Source organism: Quercus lobata, chromosome 11, assembly GCF_001633185.2.
Source record: "Quercus lobata isolate SW786 chromosome 11, ValleyOak3.0 Primary Assembly, whole genome shotgun sequence".
NCBI classification, from domain to species: Eukaryota; Viridiplantae; Streptophyta; class Magnoliopsida; order Fagales; family Fagaceae; genus Quercus; species Quercus lobata.
In genome coordinates this window covers 10,259,286-10,281,783 of record NC_044914.1, presented here as the reverse complement: position 1 = coordinate 10,281,783, position 22,498 = coordinate 10,259,286, and the positions used below count along the sequence as shown (strand labels likewise).

The 22,498-nt window shown below is 36.6% G+C and overlaps 1 protein-coding gene across 1 annotated transcript; it reads left to right on the top strand.

The window, feature by feature from the left end:
* The first annotated feature begins 2,010 nt into the window (after nucleotides 1–2,010).
* LOC115968094 (CTP synthase-like) lies at nucleotides 2,011–10,589 on the top strand. The gene is made up of 22 exons (XM_031087326.1): nucleotides 2,011–2,250; nucleotides 2,358–2,533; nucleotides 3,057–3,136; nucleotides 3,629–3,715; nucleotides 3,828–3,878; nucleotides 3,997–4,114; nucleotides 4,192–4,248; nucleotides 4,352–4,416; nucleotides 4,547–4,630; nucleotides 4,750–4,800; nucleotides 4,900–4,962; nucleotides 5,055–5,101; nucleotides 5,217–5,286; nucleotides 5,378–5,440; nucleotides 6,353–6,442; nucleotides 6,527–6,565; nucleotides 6,693–6,920; nucleotides 7,174–7,259; nucleotides 7,700–7,748; nucleotides 7,825–7,905; nucleotides 8,009–8,102; nucleotides 10,055–10,589. Exons 2-22 carry the CDS (start codon nucleotides 2,416–2,418, stop codon nucleotides 10,237–10,239), a joined length of 1,806 nt encoding a protein of 601 aa, XP_030943186.1. The 5' UTR covers nucleotides 2,011–2,250; nucleotides 2,358–2,415; the 3' UTR covers nucleotides 10,240–10,589.
* Nucleotides 10,590–22,498: the final 11,909 nt, after the last annotated feature.

Sequence of the window (22,498 nt, the reverse complement as noted above, 5' to 3'; positions counted from 1 at the left end):
TTTCGTGTTTGGTTTCCCCACAGGCTTGAGTCCGGCCTTGGTTCTGTCCAAAACTTTTGATATTGATCTCTTGTACTTGGTTTCCCCATAGGTTTGAGTCCGAGGACCATGCAAGACCTTGGTTCTGTCCAAAGTTTGAGATTTGTTTTTTTGTATTTGTTTGTTTTTCGGATGTAAGCCCCTAGATCAGGGCGGGGAGAGCCGGCTTGAGGCCAAGAGCCCCTAGGGCGGCCTACGCCATGGGCGCTGCAAGGAGTAGCCCCTAGCAGAAGTTTATGTCGGAACAACAGCTGCACGTCAAAAGAGACGGCGGAAGCTCCGTGAATTTTTGCTTAGTAGAGAGTTGACTCCACCGCCACCTGCGCCAAGCGCGCATGCTTCCCCACAGCCGGCGCCAATTGTAAGGACCACGATTCCTGCCCGGCCAGGAGTTGACATTTTTTGCGGTTTCACCGCGGAGAGATCTCCTCCAATACAATTTGTTAGAGGAGTGGGCTTGAAAAGCTTGGGCTTGGTCACGGGACGATTGGTCCGGTCTGGGATTTCAGAGAGGGTCCCTGTGGAAAGTGGACTGGGCCTAAACGTTTAAGCTCCCGCCGTGCTGCCACTTCTGAGAATGGGCTCTTCGGACGACGAGGCCTTGTGGTTCCTTTCCGGCGGTCAACGGGAGGACCTTCTCTATTCTCTGCATGGGATCGTTCTGGCGATCTTATTCATGAAGTCTTTCTCCTTTTCCTCTCCCCCTCTCTAGATTCACTTACTTCTCTTTATACCTAGCGTGCGTTCGATGTCCTTCCGTCCACGTTGTAGGTCAGTCATTTACAAAATACTGACTTGGTCCATCAGTCTAAATCCCGGAATTGTGGATGACTGATAAAAGCTGCAGAGTACGGTTCTGTCAGGCATTGGGCCTTATCCAGAAGGGTATTTAGGGTAATCGCCCCAAGGTATTTTGGATTTCCTCCCGAATTTGTCCCTTTATTCTGGGGGGATTATGGGCCTGCTGAGGACTAGACTGTCCTCGGCTGCCTCCAAAATTGGTCTGTGCTCTGCGTCATGGAGCTTGGGCTACAATTCTCCTCGGATTGGGCCCTCGGACTCTCTAAGGGTGAATGGGCCTGGTCCACGAATTGTTGGGCCCCACAAACATGTTGAGATTAAAAGGGTAAAATATGAGTTTTACACTATATCTTTACATAATTTAATTTAATTTATTTATATCTTAAGATTAAAAAAAAACTTTATGTGGTTATTATAAAAGGGTCATGCTAACAAGTGTCCCTAGGGCACTTATTAATAATCAATTTTAGGAAAATTTTGATATCACTTTTATGAGAAATGAAAAAAGTTGTAAAAAAATTAATTTTTTTTTTTCATTTCCCATAAAAAATTTATTTAAATGGATTATTAACTAGTACCCTAAAGACACTCGTGCACTTATTAGCATTTCCCATTATAAAATAGTTCGATTAATGGGTGCTCTTTAAACATTTGTTAATAAATTATTTTAAGAATATCTTAATACAATTTTTAAGAAAATATAAAAAAGTTGTCTTCTCTTCTAATTTTTTTTTAAAGAAAAAATATTACCTAAACTAATGCTAGGATATATGCTAACTTTTTTCATTATAAAAACATTAATATTTGTTGCAAACTTATTACACACATTTTTTTAAATACACACTTTTGGAAATAGTGCGGTCAAGATATAATTTCAGTCAATTCAGCAAAAAAAAAGAAAGATATAATTTCAGTTATAATTTTGAAAAGGTAACAAGAAAACACGATTTCACATTTTAACAAAAATCGTGTTTTGAACTCACATTTTTCAGCGGATGTATCTCACGCGTACCGTACACGGTGTGTAATTAACCACTGTAGAGGGAGAGAGCGACATTCTAGGGAAGCAAAAAAGTAAAACCCTTTTTACATTAGCCTCTAAAACAAATTTCTATTGGGGGGGTTTTACGTTTTAGGCTTTGGGAGTGTTGGCATAATAACTATATAAAGCCGCCAATGCTGAGGAATCTCAAACTCACATCCTTTCCTTCGGCCCAGTTTTCTCTTCCATTCTCTCTTTCTTTCCTACATATTTGTACTCCAGTGTATGAGTGTGTGACTGACTGACTGTGTGTTTGTTTCTCATGCTCTTTGTGCCTTTGCCACCTTCTTGTTATAACGTCTGAACTCGCAAACCAAACTATAGTTGCTTGGTTTTCCTCTACAAACAAAACCCACTTCAGCTTTTGGGTACTGTGTCTGGTTTTTCAGTTTAACACCAATATTTGTTGTTGATGATCATAGGAAATGCTTGTTCTGTTCTGTTTTCTGATATAATGTTCTGTTTATATATGTAGGTGTTATCTAAAACTGAGGTAAAGAAAAGAAAAGAAAAGAAAAGAAAAAAGCATCAAAATGAAGTATGTGTTGGTGACTGGTGGAGTGGTTAGTGGCCTTGGAAAAGGAGTCACCGCCAGTAGTATTGGCCTGCTTCTCAAGGCCTGTGGCCTTCGCGTGACTTCCATTAAAATTGGTCTCTGCTGCTTCTTCTTCTTCTTTGGTTTTTGTTTTTTTAGCTGCTTTCTTCTGTATATTTCTCTTTTCTTGACAAAAATAGCCTTTTTTTGGGCCCCTGATGAATTTTTTTGAAGCTTTATTGCTACATTATTAGCTTTTGGAATATGGGCAATCTCTTTTTTTTCTAAAATGAGCATCTCAATTTTAAGTTGTTTCTCGGTTAAGGATGTGCATATGTTATTTGTACAAATGTGTCTCATAAAGTTGGTTAAACTTCCATTTAGTTTTCCTCATCTAATTTATTAATCTCTTTTTTTCTTTTTTAAATAAAAATATATTAACTTGTGTGTTTTTCTGGGCTCCTCTTGTTGGGGCGGAAATTGACAATATCACACAACCACATCAGTTTTATGATTCATTACTGGGCGTCTTTTTGTTTTATAAACTCTTGAGATATGATTGCCTTGTCTTGTTCTTGTTTTCTTCTTTTTCAACGTTTTGACATGTGTTTTGGCCTAATTTTTTGTTTTGTAATTCAGATCCTTACTTGAACACTGATGCTGGAACAATGTCCCCTTTTGAGCATGGAGAAGTTTTTGTGTTAGATGATGGCGGTGAGGTATAAAAACAGTTCCTTTTCTGTGTTATTTGTTTGTTAATTTCATTGTATAGATGATATGTCAACATTATTTTCCTACTTGCTTCAACTCTCTTTGATGGGGTTTATAAAATTAAATTCTTGAAAGGTTGGCCCCTTTTATGCTCTAAATGGATTCTATTTCGACAAAAAGTTTTTGAAATGTTTAAGTAGGCCTATTGGTATGGGGATTTGGTTGTTTCAGTAAATTGTAGTGCACCTTACTGGATCAATTTCATGTTTTGTTTTTGAGAAAAGAAATGACTTTTAAAATGATCACTATCAAATTTGTACGCTATCCTATTTCTTCTGTACAGATACTAGTTGAAAGTTCTAGTTAAGCATGTTACTTTTAACAAAAATTAAAGCAAAAATGTAAACATCAGGACAATTTGTCAAAACTTGACAAATATGGATGATTTGATCAAATCTGGGCATAACAGTATGAACCATGACTTTATTTTGTATTCAAAGGTGGACCTGGACCTTGGAAATTATGAAAGGTTTCTAGATATCAAGTTGACACGCGATCATAATATCACTACCGGAAAGATTTACCAGGCAAGTTGGTTCATTTCCATACCTGTATTAAATATTTACTTGTAGAGTTGGCAAAGATTATTATATTCCCTACCAAAATCTAATGGCTTAAGTTTTTCTTCTTGTATGGCAGTCTGTTATTGACAAGGAGAGAAGGGGAGATTATCTGGGGAAAACTGTACAGGTTTGTTTTCTTTTTTCCCTCTTTCTCATTAATAAATCCATTTTGTTTTCTTGTATCATTCTTAACCTTGATATACATGTATGGCCAACAAGTCTTTTTACATTCTTTGGTTCTGTAGGTTGTCCCTCACATTACAGATGCCATTCAAGAGTGGATTGAGCGGGTAGCAAGGATACCAGTGGATGGAAAGTCAGGTTCACCTGATGTTTGTGTCATAGAATTGGGTGGAACTATAGGTACACTAACAACAGTGTTCTTGAACGAGTTGTTTCTCTATTTTTTTATAAGATTTTAATAAGCTTCCTTGGTGCAGGAGATATTGAATCCATGCCGTTTATTGAAGCATTAGGCCAATTCTCGTATCGTGTAGGTAAGGATATTATCTATGCAACTTCACAATACACAAGTGTTAAGCCTGATCTTTTAATAATTCTAATAAAATGTCTTCTTTTCTTGAATACTTCTCATTTTAGGGACCGAGAACTTTTGCTTGATTCATGTCAGCCTTGTGCCTGTTTTAAATGTTGTTGGTGAACAGGTAAACTTCTTAGGAATTGCAATGTACATCCCATATGGCAGATGATATAGTGGCTGCATCTTTTTTATTTATCAGAACAAATTTCTTGGTCGGGTTAATAATTGTGGTGAATTTTGTCATTATTGTTCAGAAAACAAAACCAACCCAGCACAGTGTTCGGCAACTAAGAGGCCTGGGTTTGACGCCACATATCTTAACTTGTCGTAGTACAGCGGTATCCCACTATCCCTTTGTTTCTCTCTGACATGCGTGCGCGCGCACACACACACCTTTTATGTTTATGTTGCTACTTTATTGGGTTGACTTAATGTATTAAATTGAATTTGTTGACAGGCACTTGAGGAGAACGTAAAAGTCAAAATCTCTCAGTTTTGCCATGTCCCGGTATTTTGATATGGACAAAAGTTTTATGCGCATATAAGTTGAAATTTATATTTATCTGCTTTGTAAGATTCTATCTTATTGAAAGCACTTGTTTTCCAGGCAGAAAACATCATCACTCTCTATGATGTACCCAACATCTGGCACATTCCTTTGCTTTTAAGAGTAAGTAGTACTTTAGCACTCCTTGGAATGTAAATCATGAATATTTAATTAAGATCTCTTACAGCTGGATATGTTTTTTTCTTCTGAATTAGGATCAGAAGGCCCATGAAGCAATCTTGAAAGTGCTGAACCTTCTGGGGTTTGTCTGATTAGCTCAGTTCTTAATTATTATGTTAATTTTGATCTTGAATGTACAGGCATGTAACATCATTTTAGTTTTCAGCATCCTTATGCAATGTTTTCTGTAATGGCAGTAAAACTGGCAAGCCTGCATTAGATGAATGGATTTCAAGGGCTGAAAAATGTGACAAGTTGCATGAGCCGGTGGGTCTAACAAGCAATTCTCAAATTCAGAATCTATTTTTCTTTCTATTTGTTGTCAGAAGTTTATCTCTGTATGTCAACTAATTGGCAGGTCCACATTGCCATGGTTGGGAAGTATACAGGCCTTTCAGATTCCTACCTCTCTGTACTGAAGGTGCACTTAGTTATCACTTCTTACTCTAAATCATTATTTCAGCTGGAATTATTATGCATTCTTATAATGGAAATATCAAAGATTGTTGCTAAATGCTGTTGACTTTGGGGTCCTTATACAAGAAATATTTAACTATATTCATTAGTAGATAATATGATATTATTTTTCAACATATGACGCCAATAAAATATTTAATTTCTGTTTCTATTTCTCTAAAGATACTTTCATCTGCTCTTACATGTGATGCCATTCAAAATTTTAACTGTGTATTAGAATCCAAATAGTCTTTAGTAGATAATATGATATGATTTTTCAACCTATAAATCATGTCTCATGTACTTTTATAGTGGTAGATAAAATGACATGGTATTGCAATCTATGCTGGCCTTGTTTTTTGTTTATCTAGGGATTTAGGATATCTGGATCATCTTCAGCATCTTAGTCAATATATTGTCTTATTAGAGTATAAGTCACTTGTTTTAGCAATTCTGAATCCATTTTGAGCATTCATGATGTGTCTCAGTTCGTTAAGAGGCCAGTCATTGACAGATCTGACTACTGATTGAATTTAGTTATAGAAATCTGATGATTCTTTTTTATCTTCATAAGCTCAAAGAATCACAAAGCACACACATCTACTATGTAACAATGCTTTTGAAGATTCTATAAGTAGTGCCCTTCTTCAAATAAAGGGCAAGTTAGAAATATTATTAAATTTGTGTCCATTTACTTTTCAAAGTACATATTATTTTGGAACATCCTAAAATGGAATGAAGGACTGAAAATGTGGGATGAAGGGAATGTATATGTTATTTTAAGTTCAGTATCTTAATACATCACATGCATATTGGTATAGCTTGAGTGTGCAGAAGTTTAATGTTGCTGGCTATATACAATGTACTGCCTCTACAGGCTCTTCTGCATGCTTCTGTTAGCCACGGCAAGAAACTCTTTGTAGATTGGGTTCCAGCTAGCGATCTTGAAGATGCAACTTCAAAAGAGGTTGTTATTAATTGTGTTTCTCACATTGTATGTAATATTAATTTTTACCTTATTTCACAACATGACAAAAATTTCTTGTTGCAGAATCCAGATGCTTATAAAGCTGCTTGGAAGTTGTTGAAGGTTGGTTTATCTGATGTCATTGGATTATCAAGCTGATAATGCAATTTTAATTTATTCTAGAGGTGTCTACCCTCTTTAAGTTGTAGTAATTTTTTTGATTTGGTCTCTGACTAGCCTTTATCTTCAGGGTGCAGATGGTGTTCTTGTTCCAGGAGGGTTTGGTGACAGAGGAGTGCAAGGGAAAATTCTTGCAGCAAAGTATGCCCGAGAATATAGAGTTCCATTTCTTGGCATTTGTCTAGGAATGCAAATTGCTGTCATCGATTTTGCACGATCTGTTCTTGGTCTGAAAGATGCTAACAGCACTGAATTTGATCCCAATACCAAGAATCCCTGTGTTATATTTATGCCTGAGGTTTGTATTTTGTGCCTTTTGAGTTTAAACAATAATAGAAAATTATTTTTGCACTTTTAAGGAAAAAGTAGAAATAGGGTTTAATTCTTATTCCTTATTTTATTTTGAGCTAAGAAGTGAATGTTGCTAAATAAGAGGCAGAGAGAGATGGAAGCCTTTAAATTTAACCTTCATTTATTTTTTGATTAAACTAAAAACCTGACATGAGATCTATGTATATATTTAATAATTTCTGATCTTCCACTATAAGCAGGGCTCAAAAACACATATGGGAGGCACCATGCGCCTTGGATCAAGGAGGACACTTTTCCACATTTCGGACTGCAAATCTGCAAAACTGTAAGAATTGATTTTAAACAAGATATTTACATACGATATACATGAGTCAACTGATAATTGAACATTGGGGCCGAGTAGAAATTCAGAAGAAAAATGTATTTTTAAGGGTAGATTATAATGTATTTTTATTGTATATAAAAAAAAAAAAATTCAACAGTAGGGTTCTGACTTAAAAAGAAAAAATGAAAAAAAGAAAAAACAAAAAGAAAAGAAAAGAAAAGAAAAAAAAAAACTAGGGGGCAATAATGAAACAATATCAATATAACAAGGCATGCTAGAATCAGATTTAGATTTTAGGTTCTTGTACACACACAGAATGTTAATGAGCATGAATGTATTAGAAGATTTAAAAGTTCTGAATTTAATTTTAGATGGGTACTAGTCTGCTAAATAGGATGCATTAGCTGGTTGAATAACCTTTGTGCTTTGATTTGTGTTAGATATGGAACTAGAAGCTTCATTGATGAGAGACATCGGCATAGATATGAGGTTTGTGGGATTGACATGCATAGAATTTTCTTTTAACCAGCTATTTTGGAAGGGGGAATAATTTTTTATCATGCAGGTGAATCCTGATATGGTTGCACGCCTTGAAAAAGCTGGCCTCTCTTTCACTGGCAAAGATGAAACTGGTCAACGAATGGAGGTATAATTATAAGCCACAATGTTAATGACCTTGTGATCTTTGAATGTAGTTATTTTACATCTGTAGTGGCTGTGTCTTAATATTTGGTTTGCTGATGTTACAGATTGTCGAACTACCTAATCATCCATATTTTGTTGGTGTTCAATTTCATCCTGAATTTAAATCGAGGCCAGGAAAACCTTCTCCTTTGTTTTTAGGTACCTCTCTTGCTCTTTCTTAAGTATCCATTCAACTTGATGTTATTCAATCATAAAATTGTTACATGAAACAATGACCTGTTTCAATCATCTGACACATATACTTGAATTACGTGTGGTTAGTTTTTGGTTGGGATTATTGACAGTTTCTATTATTGCTTCTAATCCATGTATTTCCAATCATGTGTAAGATGCAATAGAATATACTAGGGCCCATAAAGCTAAAGAGATTAGAGCTTTAGTAATAAGTGCTGAACGCAGGATCTGGGTGGAAACATGTAAATACTTGTATGCCACTATATATCTTTCAACAAAGAATGATCAAGGTAGAACTATTTCTGCTACTTTTAGGAGATACTGATTATAGGTAGTTTTCTTTTATATAAAAAGTATTCTTTCTTCATATCTTATGAGTTCTTTGAAGCAAAACATTTTTTGGTGCATATACCTTATGATAAACCTAGATTCCTTCCCTTGTGTAACTTTTAACAAGAATAAGTTAAAAGCATTGCACTTTAGGTAATCAGAAACAAATATGGATCTTGCATTAGAAGGAACAAAAATGTTCAAATCCAATCGTCCAAGTAAGTAAACAGACATGAGTTTGGTATTTAATAGGAAAAAGTTCTATTTAATTCTATCTTCAAAAAGTCTGCATGACTCTACATATTGTTACACGAGACCATTGTCTGGTACAATTTGTACCAATAAATTAATACATCTGACAGGTAAGATACCTTCCTGGCTTTCTTATTGTAAAAAATACCTGCATTAAAACCTATCTTGAAATTTCAGTAGGAAAATTAATAATTTGGTTTTATATCATATTGAAGTCCAAGGATATAAAAACATGGAACAACTGCAGAGTTTCCATGTCATTTGATCAGATACCCTAGGGTAAAGTGCTGTCCATATAAGCAAATTGTCCTAAGTGTGTTATCACCCAGTTCGAAATATTTTTAAAATAAAGGAGCATATTCTGGAAATATCTGTAATTTGGAAGTGCAATATGCATATTATAAGCTCGCTCATATTTGAAAGTGTCATTTTACTTCACTCTAGCCTGGTCAGGCTGCAGGTTAGGCATTCATGAACAACTATGTTTTTGATCAAGGGGTAAATATTTGGCCATCCTCACCCAATTTACAGAAATTATCACAAAGAAAACGTACTGTTGTGTCATCTTTTGGGTATGATATGGTGGACAAATTTACAAATGGTGATGACCAAATGATGACATAGATATATGTTGGATAATCTTTGATGAGATGACATTGTATCAAGATTGATAGGGTTCATTTTCATTTGTTTTGATATCTAATAATGATTTTTATTTTTTGTGTGTTAGTTACCGCCCTAAATAACAAACTGAAAAGTGAAAAGTATAGATTGAATGTTTTCTTTTAATGGTTAGCATCTGAATAATATTTCATAATTTGAATATAAATTCAGCAAAATTCAAGTTTTGGTCCACTAATTCAAGGAAAATTGGATGATCTCTGCCTTTATTGCAAATATTTCATCATTTTATGAGAAACTTGTGAGTTTCATGAATATTAATGTGGTGCTCCTATGATAGATTATGCTATAATATTTGCAGGTGTCAGTGTATGTGCATGTAAAATTTTTTATTCTCCTTTCTTTTTCCTTTAAAACTGCTCCATATTGTGTGCATTTTCTCCTTGATTAGTTAAGATGGGTGGAATAGCCGAAATAAGTATTTGTTCTGCTTGAAGCAGTCCACTGACTGTTGGTTTTCTAATTCTATTAAAATTTTTGGATCTATGAGAGTTCATGTTTGTAATAGGAGAGGAGTATTCCCTGACATGTATACTGTTGCTGATTAACCATTTAATTTTATTTACTTGTGTCTTAACCTCATTTGATATGTGTGCGCACCAAAATTTGGAAATGTTAACTTCTGAATCCTCTCATTCTTATGTCAAATTTAGGACTTATAGCAGCAGCATGTGGGGAATTGGATGTTGCCTTACACAGCTGTGGGAGCCAGAGGATTGTCACGAATGGAGCAGTCAATGGTCCCAAGAAACTCAAATGCCGAAATGTTACTCCAGCTAAGTGCACTAAGGGGTTGCCTGATGGTGTTTATACCAATGGCAATGGGATCTACTTGTGAAGGTTGTTGGTGCCTTATGTTATAGGATCCTCTCTTTGTGGTGTGGTTGGTAGGTTTTGTGAGGCCTTAACAGAAGAAATTTAGGATTGTCTGTACAGTAATTTGGGTACCGGTAGGTATAGCTTTCCAAAGGACTCATAGAGCAGCATTCTCCCGGTCTTTTTAACGGGATAGCTTGTTATTGTTGTATTTCATGAGAAGGTATTGAGAGTCACCTCTCTTTGCACCATTATTTTTATCATGTTTTGGTGCATTTATTGTATCCTAATTATGTCTGGACTCTTGCAGTATGTACTCTGTATACACTGAAGTTTGTGCAATGAACTGTTTCCCTTTCCTAAAAGAATTTATCTCCTTCAAAATTGGATCATCCCTTATGATTGATTCTTACAGTAGCAAAAGCACAAGTCACCAGTCTTATCTCCTTTTTCCGGTTATCTTGCCAAATTGATGGTTTAGTTTCAGGGGCCTTGAGGCAATCGATGATCAGTTCAAATACACCAGTCTTTATCGATTATCAAAATAACAATTGGCTTATGAATAGGACACTACACTGCTTACAACCATGTCAAAGGTTGTTGGACAGTTAAAAGAATATCTTTGGAAAAGACCAAGTTAGTTGGCCTATTCTTTCAAATGGCAGTGGACATTGTTGGAAGGGTGAGTTTGTAAAAGGATAATAACATATTATCTGTCTAAGATTAGACCTGAATTCATGTTGCCTACCCATAGTTTGAAAAGTGTCATTTTACCTATTTGAGTATGGCTTATGTTATACAATTGTTACTCATTTCATCACTTTCACTGACAAAAACAGGGGAAAAAAATCAAGATCTAAAGTTTGGGTTTTGGAATCTGTCATGGCTCCGTCACAATGGGGTGGGCCTGATTTAACAACTATAGTCACAAGCTATAATTTCTTTTGGATGGGCCGTTTGTCTCCATTAGCCCAGATCCCTCTCAAGGCTTCCTAATGGCCACAAGCCCACTCCTTTCGACACCGAACTCCATAAGCCCACATCTCCGGCTTCACCCCCTAATCGCTACACCGCAGATTTCATTCTAATTTTAGAACCCAATATCCACCTCAAATCCAACAATTACACCACTAATCTCAACCTCACCCAATTCTTACCAAAAAAAAAAAAAGCTGGGCTTTGGTCTCCATTACTGTTATTCCCATTGACCCACTTAATATCAACCAAATTTTCCCTGAACCAACTTTTCAAGACATGAACATGGTGGATTTCCAAATCTCTCCACTTGATCATTCCTTCAATATAGCAATCCAGAAATGCAAAAGTGAACTTCCTAATCCATCACAGAATTGGTTCCCTCTAAAAATCTCAAGTTGCATAATTTAGTCTTCTATAATTTGGAATGTCTCTCCTCTTGGTAAGGCTAGTGGTCTTTGCCTTGCCTAGAGAAATGGTATTGATCTATGGTCCCTCAAACCCTCCTTTTGGGATTCCCTAAAACATATGATTAATTCTGTTGATGGCCCTTGGATTGGGATTGGGGTTCTCTCTAGCTATGTAAAACAAGAGGGTTCCACTTTTGCCTTCTCTTCCAGTGGTGGCTTCGGAGGCCTCAATGATTTTAAAGGCCTTATTGATATGGGCTTCATGTAATCATCTTATCTTAACTTAGTTCTGTCCTCCTCTTTTTGTCTTGATTAATATTACTTTTACTTACATTTAAAAAAAAAGAAAAAAAAAAACTGATCTCATCATTTGTTTGAGGAATAATAATAAGTGAGATTTGACTAAAAAAAGAAAGAAAGAAGAAGTGGCGATTCTTCATTTAATGATTATGATTTAATAATGCTAGTATTAATACATTTTGTCACAATTGTCTTATGTAACAGACTATAGTTAGCTATTTGTCACTATCACTTAAACCCATATTTTTTTCTCCCCACTTACAGTTTACCAGATAGGATAGTTATAGCAAAATATGTGTACTAACATTGTTGTTCCTAATTTTAGGTACCACGAGTTTTGGTGGCCATACTTAGCAAATAAAGACATCTCATTTACCTTATACTATGTTTGGTTTGAGGGGAAAGGGAGGGAAAGGAAGAGAAATTAAGTCTTTCTGCTATTTGGATAGCAGGAGAAAAAAGAAAATGAGCTAGATTTGATGGAAAACCTATCAATTAGGTCCACATTTTGTTTCCACCCAAATTGGGTGAAAATGGAGAGAAAAGCACATCAAAATACATTATCTACAATTGTTGACTTTTAAGGGATTTAAATATTTTTTTTTCTTGTAAGGTATGTTTGGTTGGGAGGATTTTTTTTTTTTTTTTGACAAACTGGTTGGGAGGATTTTGGGAAGGAAGGAAAAAGAAGAGTGAAAAATAGGAGAGAAAATGGGTGAGAGTAGTGTTTAGTTAGGAAAGGAGGGGGAGAGAAAAATTGGTAAAGCCCGCTATTGATTTGCCGAAATTGTCCTTCTCCTAGCAAGTTAGCAACAACAACTTTTTTTGTCTTTTACGTTTTCTGTTCTAAGTCCATTTCTTTTATTACCATTTTTATTTATTTTATTTTTCTGTTCTCACTTTTTATCTTTTTTGTTTTTATCCCTTTTTTACATTTTCATTTGTTATTTTTAATTTTTTTTTTCCATATGTTCTTGTGGTTTTTTTTTTTAAATAATAATAAAATTGAAGTGTCCTTACACAATTTTTTTTAATTAAAAAAGTGTTACATTTTGTTTTATATAATAGGGACATAATTGTAAATTTATATTAACTTTATTTGTTATCTACTCATTTTTTATTCGGTTATTTTCGACCAAAGAAATAAGATTTTTATCTCTTTACTTTTTAATATTTTCCCAACCAAACACAAATGAGAAAAAAACTAAAATTTTCTATCATTTTTCTTTTCTATTTTTTATTCTCTCACTTTTTCACTCTATCAACCAAACAGCCATAAAAGTAAAAAGCATTTTTTTTTTCCGCCCTCTTTTTTCCCCTTCCCCTCCCCCTAATACTTTCCTATCTCTTCTACTCCCTTCCTTCAAACCAAATATAGTGTTCATGAATTTCAGACTACCACAAAAAAGTAAACGAACCCAGGTCATCCCCCATGTTAGAAATACTGAATGTAATTGAATTGTATTTCTCAAATCAAAGAATATACATCAGTGCCTTTATATAGGAGGCATATGTATGCAGTACAAGTAAAGTGTAGTACAAGTACAAGTGTGCTATACAAGTAACCTAGTTGGGCCTAAAGCCCATAACATAATATATGTTAACAGCCCCCCTCAAACTCAAGGTGGATGTGAGACCACCTTGAGGTTGTCAACTAAATCACGAGTGCGTCCCTTAGGAAGTGACTTGGTGAAGATATCTGCAAGTTGATCTTTGGAGGAGATGGAGAAAAGCTGGAGAGCACCATGGACAAGATGATAACGGATAAAATGACAATCAATCTCGATGTGTTTAGTCCGTTCATGGAAGACATCATTGTGAGCAATATAAATGGCACTCCGGTTGTCACAATAAAGGGGAGTAGCAGAGGATGTGGACACACCTAAATCCTTAAGAAGCCATCGTAACCAAAGGAGCTAAGATGTGGTATCAGCAAGGGCACGATATTCTGCTTCAGTACTGGAGCGGGCCACAAAAGTTTGTTTCTTACTTCGCCAAGAAATCAAAGAAGAACCAAGGAGAAAGCAATAACCTGTAGTGGACCTGCGATCAGTGGGATCTCCTGCCCAATCAGCATCAGAGAATGCACGGAGTACAAGAGGAGACTGAACTGAGTAGAAAAGGCCATGGAAGAGGGTGCCCTTCAGGTACCGAAGAATGCGCAGAACAGCAGCATAGTGAGTTGATCGTGGAGCAGACAGATACTGGCTCACCTGATGAACAGCATAGGAGATGTCTGGACGAGTAACTGTGAGATAAACTAAGCTGCCAACCAATCGTCTGTAAAGAGAAGGATTAGACAATGGTTTCCCCCCTGAGGGAGTCAGATGCGCATTAAGCTCAACTGGAGTGTCAACAATCTTGTTATCAGTGAGTCCAGCTCGAGACAAGAGTTCAGAAGCATACTTGGTTTGAGTAATATAAAGTCCATCTGTAGAATGAGTGATTTCAAGACCCAAGAAGTAGCTGAGATGTCCAAGATCTTTCATCTCAAATTGTTGACTGAGAAAATCCTTGAGTTCTTGAATGCCACTGAGGTCATCACCAGTGATGATCATATCATCCACGTACAGGAGAAGTAAAATAGTGCCTTTGTCAGTGCGACGAAGAAATAAGGCAAAATCATAATGACTGGCCATGTAACCCAAGCGAGAGATGGTAGAGCTGAATTTGGCGAACCAAGCCCGTGGAGCTTGTTTAAGGCCATAAAGTGCACGACGAAGGTAACAAACCTTGTTTGAGTCAACAGAGAGACCAGGAGGAGGTTGCATATAAAATTCTTCACTTAAATCCCCATTAAGGAATGCATTTTTGACATCCATCTGAAAAAGATCCCATTTACTGGCAGCAGCAACAGCTAAGAGGGCACGAACAGATGAGATACGAGCAACCGGAGCAAAGGTCTCTTCATAATCAATCCCATACTCCTGTGTAAAACCTTTTGCAACAAGACGAGCTTTGTAGCGCTCAATGGACCCATCAGAGCGAGTCTTAATCTTGTAGATCCACTTACAACCAACCACAGATTTCCCAGGGGGGAGTGTCACCAAGTCCCAAGTATGGTTTTTAGATAATGCATCAAGTTCCTCTTTCATTGCAATCTGCCATAAAGGGTCAGTGGAAGCCTCACGATAGGTGTGAGGCTCGTGTAGTGTAGCAAGAGTAGTGTAACAATGATAGTCAAGTAAATGTGCAGGAATAGATCTTACCCGAGTTGAGTGACGAGGTGGAATGTCTTGTGCAAGATCTTCAAGCGGAGCAGGAGCAGGGGACCCAAGCTCAAGGTTGGGGTTGGGTAGCTCGTCTTCAACCTGTTCATCTTCCACCTGTTCATTAAAGGGTGAACTAGGAAAGGGATCAGTGGTATTTGGTGGTTGGACAGAGAAGTCTACAAGAGAATCAGGAGCAACCACAGGAGGATCAGGATCAGCTACAGAAGGAACAGGTGCCTCATCTGGAAAGAGATCTAAAACAGAGGAGGAAGATAGGGAGGCACGGAAGTGAGAGAGCTCGACAAAGAGACGATGTTCCTAAAAGACAACATTACGGGAAATACGAAGACGATGAGAGACAGGATCATAACACCGATACCCCTTTTGAGTTTCGCCATAACCAAGAAAACAGCAAAGTCTTGACCGAGGCTCAAGTTTGTTATGCTCATGTGGTTGAAGAAGAACGAAACAAGCAGAACCGAAGGAGCGAAGGTGGTGATAGTCTGGAGGTGACCCAAAAAGGCGCTCATATGGAGTTTGATTTTGGATAACAGGATTTGGAATGCGATTAATAGTATGAACAGCATGAAGAGCAGCTTCACCCCAAAAAGGAGCAGGAACTTTGGCAGAGAGAAGGAGAGCACGAACAGTGTCAAGAATATGACGAAGTTTTCGTTCGGCTCTACCATTTTGCTGAGAGGTACCTGGACAAGTTAGTTGATGAACAGTGCCATAGGAATGCAAAACAGTTTGGAAAGCATATTGAGTGTACTCAAGAGCATTATCAGATCGAAAAATTTTGATGCGTTTGGAAAACTGAGTTTCAACCATTTTTGCAAAATTAGAATATACTTGCAATAATTCAGAACGATGTTTCATATTAAAAATCCAACTATAGCGAGAGTAATCATCAACAAAGACAACAAAATATCGAGACCCACCAATACTAGAGACAGAGGAAGGCCCCCAAACATCAGAATGAATAAGGTCAAAGATATCAGTTGTTATTGATTCACTAGTATTGAAAGGCAAAGCTGGTTGTTTTCCTAACTGACATGAGACACAATCAAAATTTTCTGTAGACACTGAACCTAACAAACCTCTAGAAGCCAATTGTTGTACCCGAGAGGAAGATGCGTGACCAAGTCGAGCATGCCAAAGTGCAAGGGAAGGAACAGAAGAAACTACGGTAGCTGCAGCAACAGAAACAGGAGCAACAAGTGGAAGACGAAGGTTGTCCACGGGAAACATACGCCCAACTCTGGGACCGGTCCCAAGCTCCTGTCCCGTCCTTGGATCCTGCACAATACACCCAGAATAATCAAAGATAATGCGATAACCCAACTCAGCTAATTGTCCCACAGAAAATAAATTGTAAGAAAGGTCAGGAACATTAAAGACTCTAGGAACCGAGAGGTTAGAGGTCGAAACAGAGCCTATATTATGACCAGACATTGTGGAACCATTTGCTGTGCGAATATTAAAAGGGTGTGGTGCAGGTTTAAGTTCAGAAAATAAAGACGAATGAGGTGTCATGTGATTGCAACAAGCAGAATCCATAAGCCAAGAGGTAGGAGACATGCCAGATAAAGCTAAGAGAGAAGAGGAATAAGATGCATTACCAACCATACGAATGACATTGGCGATGATGTTTTTAAGGTCATCTGTGGACATGGTGAAAGTGCGTCCTGAAGACTTAGACTGTGCAGAGATGGGAGCCATTAGTTGGACACTCTCAGTGTTAGCAACAGTAGCAGTGGATATAGATACAGCTGATTTGTTGCGATGATAGTAAGTCTCAATATTGTGGCCAAAACTGTAAAGACGTTTGCTGGATTGTTGGCGACGATTATTGCAACCAGAAGAAGACCTGTCCTTATTTCTTATTTAGAAGCAAAATATGCAAAAATGGAGCGCAAAAATGAAATCTACGCGAAAAACTGGGTAAGGAGGACCCGGACTGCAAAAAGTCAACTCTGGTCAAAAGTCAACGGTCAACGGTCAATCTGGTCAAAGTCAACGGATGACGTCAGCAGTCTGATAGGTGAATACGTCAGCAGATGACGTGGCGCTGACGTAAGCAGGTGACGTCAGCTAGGGCTGACGTAAGCAGGTAGATGATGACGTCAGCGAACAAGTCCGGCGGGTGGGCGCGAGTGGCGGCGCGTGTCGACGCGTGACATATACAGGAGGCGCGTGGCAGCGCGTGACGCGTTTTGGCGGCGCGTGCAAATTACGCCGATTATTCTGGTGGCGCGTGGAGGCGCATGGATGGTCCGATGAGGACGAAATTTCACAGAAAGGCAGATCGGAGAGACTACTTTCCAATGATGCTATCTGTGGTCTGATCGGAGAAGCGGAAGCGGTGGTGGCGGCAAGGCAGTGGTCTTTGATGTACTGGAGTCGCGGTGAAGGCAGCGGTGCTGCTCACAAAAACGGCTGCAGAGGACACCCAAGAAGACAAGACTGCTTAAGAGCGACACACCAAAGGATTAGAGCAGTGGCTCTGATACCATCTTAGAAATACTGAATGTAATTAAATTGTATTTCTCAAATCAAAGAATATACATCAGTGCCTTTATATAGGAGGCATATGTGTACAGTACAAGTAAAGTGTAGTACAAGTACAAGTGTGCTATACAAGTAACCTAGTTGGGCCTAAAGCCCATAACATAATATACGTTAACACCCCAAGTCCTCTTTCTCTCTGGAAAATAGTTCTGGAGAAAGAAAGAACTCCTATCGATAATGCACCTACCCAATAAAAGAGTATGTTGTTGTTCCTTTCTTTCCCATTTAAGGCATGAAAGTGTGCTAATGATCTGGTCGTGTAGTATATGTTGGTTTTTTCAGCTCTTTTTTTCAAATGGGGTTGAGTTCATCTTTCTATTTTATTCATTTTCTTTCTTTGATTGCCTTTTGGGGGTTAGGGTGGCACTGGATGGACTTGTTAATGCAGAGATCCATCCAACAAGTATAACAAACCAGTGAGGCTGACTCAGTCAAGGAAAAACCAGTGGCACTGGATGGACTTGTTAATTTCCTGGCGATTTTGAAGGACGCAAACATAAGTATTGACACTTCTATGAGTTCTATCCCTGGCAAGCTGCGTGATCAGCACTATGCTGGAGTGTTCTTAGAGCCGAAAAAACTGGTAAGTTCCATTTCGATTTCCTCGTATCTTATATAAATAGATGGAACATTATCATATAATCAGTACATATATCTCATGTTTAATACTCATTATTCTCTGTAATGTTTAAAATGTATATATTATCTAAATCATATCTACGAAACCCAAAATGATGCAGCAAAATATAATAGACTAATAGTACGTTCATATGCATATTAATAGTCTACCTAAATCAACTTGTATTTATATTTTATGTTTTATAAATCCTGAAAATTGTATTAAAAAATTTTGATGTCAAGATATATATATATATATATATATATATATTTTTTTTTTTTTCTACATGTTAGAATAATATTATAGGATTACTTTAAAAATTAATACTTAAAAATTAGTGTGATAGTCAAGCCTTGATTATATTTCTTAGTGTGATAGCTAATAATGATTTTTATTTTTTGTGTGCTAGTTACCGCCCTAAATAACAAACTGAAAAGTGAAAAGTATAGATTGAATGTTTTCTTTTAATGGTTAGCATCTGAATAATATTTCATAATTCGAATATAAATTCAGCAAAATTCAAGTTTTGGTTCACCAATTCAACGAAAATTGGACGATCTCTGCCTTCATTGCAAATATTTCAGCATTTTATGAGAAACTAGTGAGGTTCATCAACATTAATGTGGTGCTCCAATGATAGATTATGCTATAATATTTGCAGGTGTAAGTGTACGTGCATGTAAACTTTTTGATTCTCCTTTCTTTTTCCTTTAAAACTGCTCCATATTGTGTGCATTTTCTCCTTGATTAGTTAAGATGGGTGGAATAGCTGAAATAAGTATTTGTTCTGCTTGAAGCAGTCCACCGACTGTTCGTTTTCTAATTCTATTAAAATTTTTGGTTCCAAGAGAGTTCATGTTTGTAATAGGAGAGGAGTATTCCATGACATGTATATTATTGCTGATTAACCATTTGATTTTATTTACTTGTGTCTTAACCTCATTTGATATGTGTGTTCACCAAAATTCGGAAATGTTAACTTCTGAATGTGGGGAGTTGGATGATGCCCTATTAAGCACAAGTGCGGATTTAGGTTTGGGTGCGGGTGCGGGTGCATGTGCAGTACATCAACTTGATAATATTTGAAAAAGTAAGGTACGGGTGCGACGGAATACATTTATTAAAAATATTTTTATATATTACTAAGAGTACTTTTTCATATAATTGTAAACATATACCAATTTAAGAGCAATAGTAGATAATATAGTGTATTTTGACAAGATTTGAGATGAATTTGGGGATTAGGCAGTAGATATATATATATATATATATATATATATATATAATTTTTTTTTTAAAAATTAAAAAAATAAGATTTTTATTTTAAAAAAGAAAAAACATTTACCATGGTTCTTTTGTAAATAAGACTCACATATAGGTAATTCTCAACAATCCAGCTAATTACTTTTTTCTAATTCCTAGATGCACCCACGTGAAAAGCACCCACATCTTGGAGAAATTATAGAGTCCTTTGGTGGATCACGTCACTTGTCTACCATTCCACTAAAAAACTTCCACTTGTTTAAAATTACTGACTCAGTAATTAATTTTTATTTTAAATTTTTTTCTAACTAACAATTTTAAATAGGTGGATATTTTTACTTGTCCACCACCTGGATCTTATAATTTCTCCACATCCTGACATCCCCACCTACTCATTTTGTTTAATTAAATTTGTAATCTTTGTCTTTCTTTACTTTCTAGTTTCTTCTAGGCTTTCTTTTTAAGAGTATCCGCATCAGTGAATGTAAAAAATTTATAAATTTGCATATTTAAAACCTACTTTTTCTATTTTACACACTTATTTTTACAAAACACCTACATCAATTTGTCTATTTTACACACTTATTTTTACAAAACACCTACATCAATTTGTCTATTATACACATTTATTCAAATAAAATATTCTAAACCTAGCCACCATCAACTCAATCAATACCCAGCTACCATCAAAGATCAATACCCAGCTTGCCTCCATCAACCCGATCAATGCCCATCAAGCCGATCAATACTCATCAAAATCATCAAAACCCAGCCACCGTCAACCCTATCAATACCCACGGATCAATACCCATCAAAACCCACTCATCAAAATCATCAAAACCCAACCACCATCAACTCGATCAATACCTAGCCACCATCAACGATCAATACCCAGCCCTTCGTCATCAACCCATATAACCACCACCATCAACCCACTGATCAAACAGAAGATCCAAAGCTGATCAAACAAAAAAATTAAAAAGGATCAAAGGTGAGTGAGATCGTATCAGTGAGATCGTATCAGTGGTGAGATTGTATCAGTGAGCTTCGGATCGTATCGGTGAGATCGCATCGTATGGGTGAGCTTTAGATCGTCTCAACGGCGCTGGACTGATCGGTGGACTGAGGGAGAGATAAAACGAGAAAGAGGTGAGAGTGAAAAGCTGAGAGAGTGAGGTGAAGGAGAGAGAAAAATGTAAAATATTAAAGACAAAGGCTACAGTAACCGTGCATATATGCATGGTTATTGTAGCAGTTACGCATAAATGCACAATTTTACACCCATTGATGTGGGTGTTTTTTGTGTCAAAATGTGGTGTTTTTTCTATTATGCAAGACTTTGCATCCACATCAGTGGATGCCCTAACATCTTTACCGTGGGTCTATCTACTTCCCTTTTTCCTTTTCTTCCTTTCACAAGTAAAATCATCTGCTTCATCTTGCCCCTTTTTTTTTTTTTTTTCACCTTCTTTGTTCACACTTTGAAAGGGGCAAAATAATTTTAAGACGAGACTATCATCATCAAGGCAACTTTTTTATTTATTTATTTTTTATACTCGAATTTTGGCTTGATTCAAAGCCTGTTTCGGCCAATATTGGTCTGAATTGGCACGAATCCGAAAACTTAAAAAAAGGACTTTTCATGGACGTGTGGTTAGCGGTGTCGACCACTGCGCAGTGTTGACCATCGCACTGCATTTCCGTGCGTGTTGTGTGTGGGTGCGGCAGCCCTGGAGTTGCACTCGTGCTTCTTAGATGTTGCCTTACACAGTGGGAGCCAAAGGACTGTCCCAAATGGAGTAGTCAATTGTACCACAAAACTCAAAGTATTGAAATGTAATTCCAGCTAAGTGCACTAATGGGTTGCCTGATGGTGTTTATAGCAATCGCAATGGGATCTACTTGTGAAGGTTGTTGGTGCCTTATGTTATAGGATCTCTTTTTGTGGCCTGGTTGGTAGGTTTTGAGGCCTTATAGAAGAAATTTAGGATTTTCTGTATGGTAATTTGGGTACCAGTAGGTATAATATTAGCTTTTATTAGTTTATGTACAATTTTTTAAAATCTCACTTTTTCTCATATTTTCTCGTTTATTCAAATTTTTTTAGGGTACAACCATACAAGTACACTTTAGCACATTTTTAGTAAAAAGTTTTCAGCAGAAACCTAAATAAACTGTTTCCAAACAAACCCTAAGCCTTCGTTTGGGAGTTCATAAGGGAATTAAATGGAATGATCATAAGAAAATGGAAAGGAATGGAATGTATTTAAGTAAGGGAAAAGAATGGAAAAGAATTGAATGGAAATGAATAGAATATAAGTAATCTTGTTTAGAAGTAACATAGATGAAATGTAATGGAATCATTTTATGACAATATTACTATTAAACCTCTATTTTAAAATAAAGGGTTGAATATATAGGGGTATTTTGGGAGTTTTAATAAAATATTCATTAAATCTAATTTCATTCCTTCCCATTTATTCCAATTTGGGAGAATGAAAATTTGAGTTTTTAAGGAAATAGAGAGGAATGAATGTTTTACCCTACTTATTCCATTTCCTCTCACTTGGGAATTGTTTATCTAGTTTTTTACTAAAAACTTTTTGTTAAAAATATACTAAAGTGTATTATACCTTAAAAATTTTTGAAAGAAAGGAGAAAAAGTGGAAAAAAATTAAAATTTTAAAAAGTTGTGCATAAAAAACTAAAAACTAAAATTTAAAGCTTAAAACTGATTCTAAACTCACCGAAGAATGTGTATGCTTGTGTGCAATGAGCCGTACGAAATAAACCCCACCCAATAATTATAAGCGACAATTCTTCATGTAATGTTAGGTAGCACCAGTTCTGCGGGCCATATAAGTAATAACCCAACCCAGCTAAAGACAGCTCATTTTCTTAATGAATCCCAGACGACCATAAAGGCATAAA

Bases quoted from the DNA above. Each gene is read 5' to 3' on its own strand.
- LOC115968094 (XM_031087326.1), top strand. From the start codon at position 2,416: ATGAAGTATGTGTTGGTGACTGGTGGAGTGGTTAGTGGCCTTGGAAAA. The intron at 5,102-5,216 runs GTTTGTCTGATT...CTGTAATGGCAG, and splicing joins AAAGTGCTGAACCTTCTGGG to TAAAACTGGCAAGCCTGCAT. The intron at 6,921-7,173 runs GTTTGTATTTTG...CACTATAAGCAG, and splicing joins GTGTTATATTTATGCCTGAG to GGCTCAAAAACACATATGGG.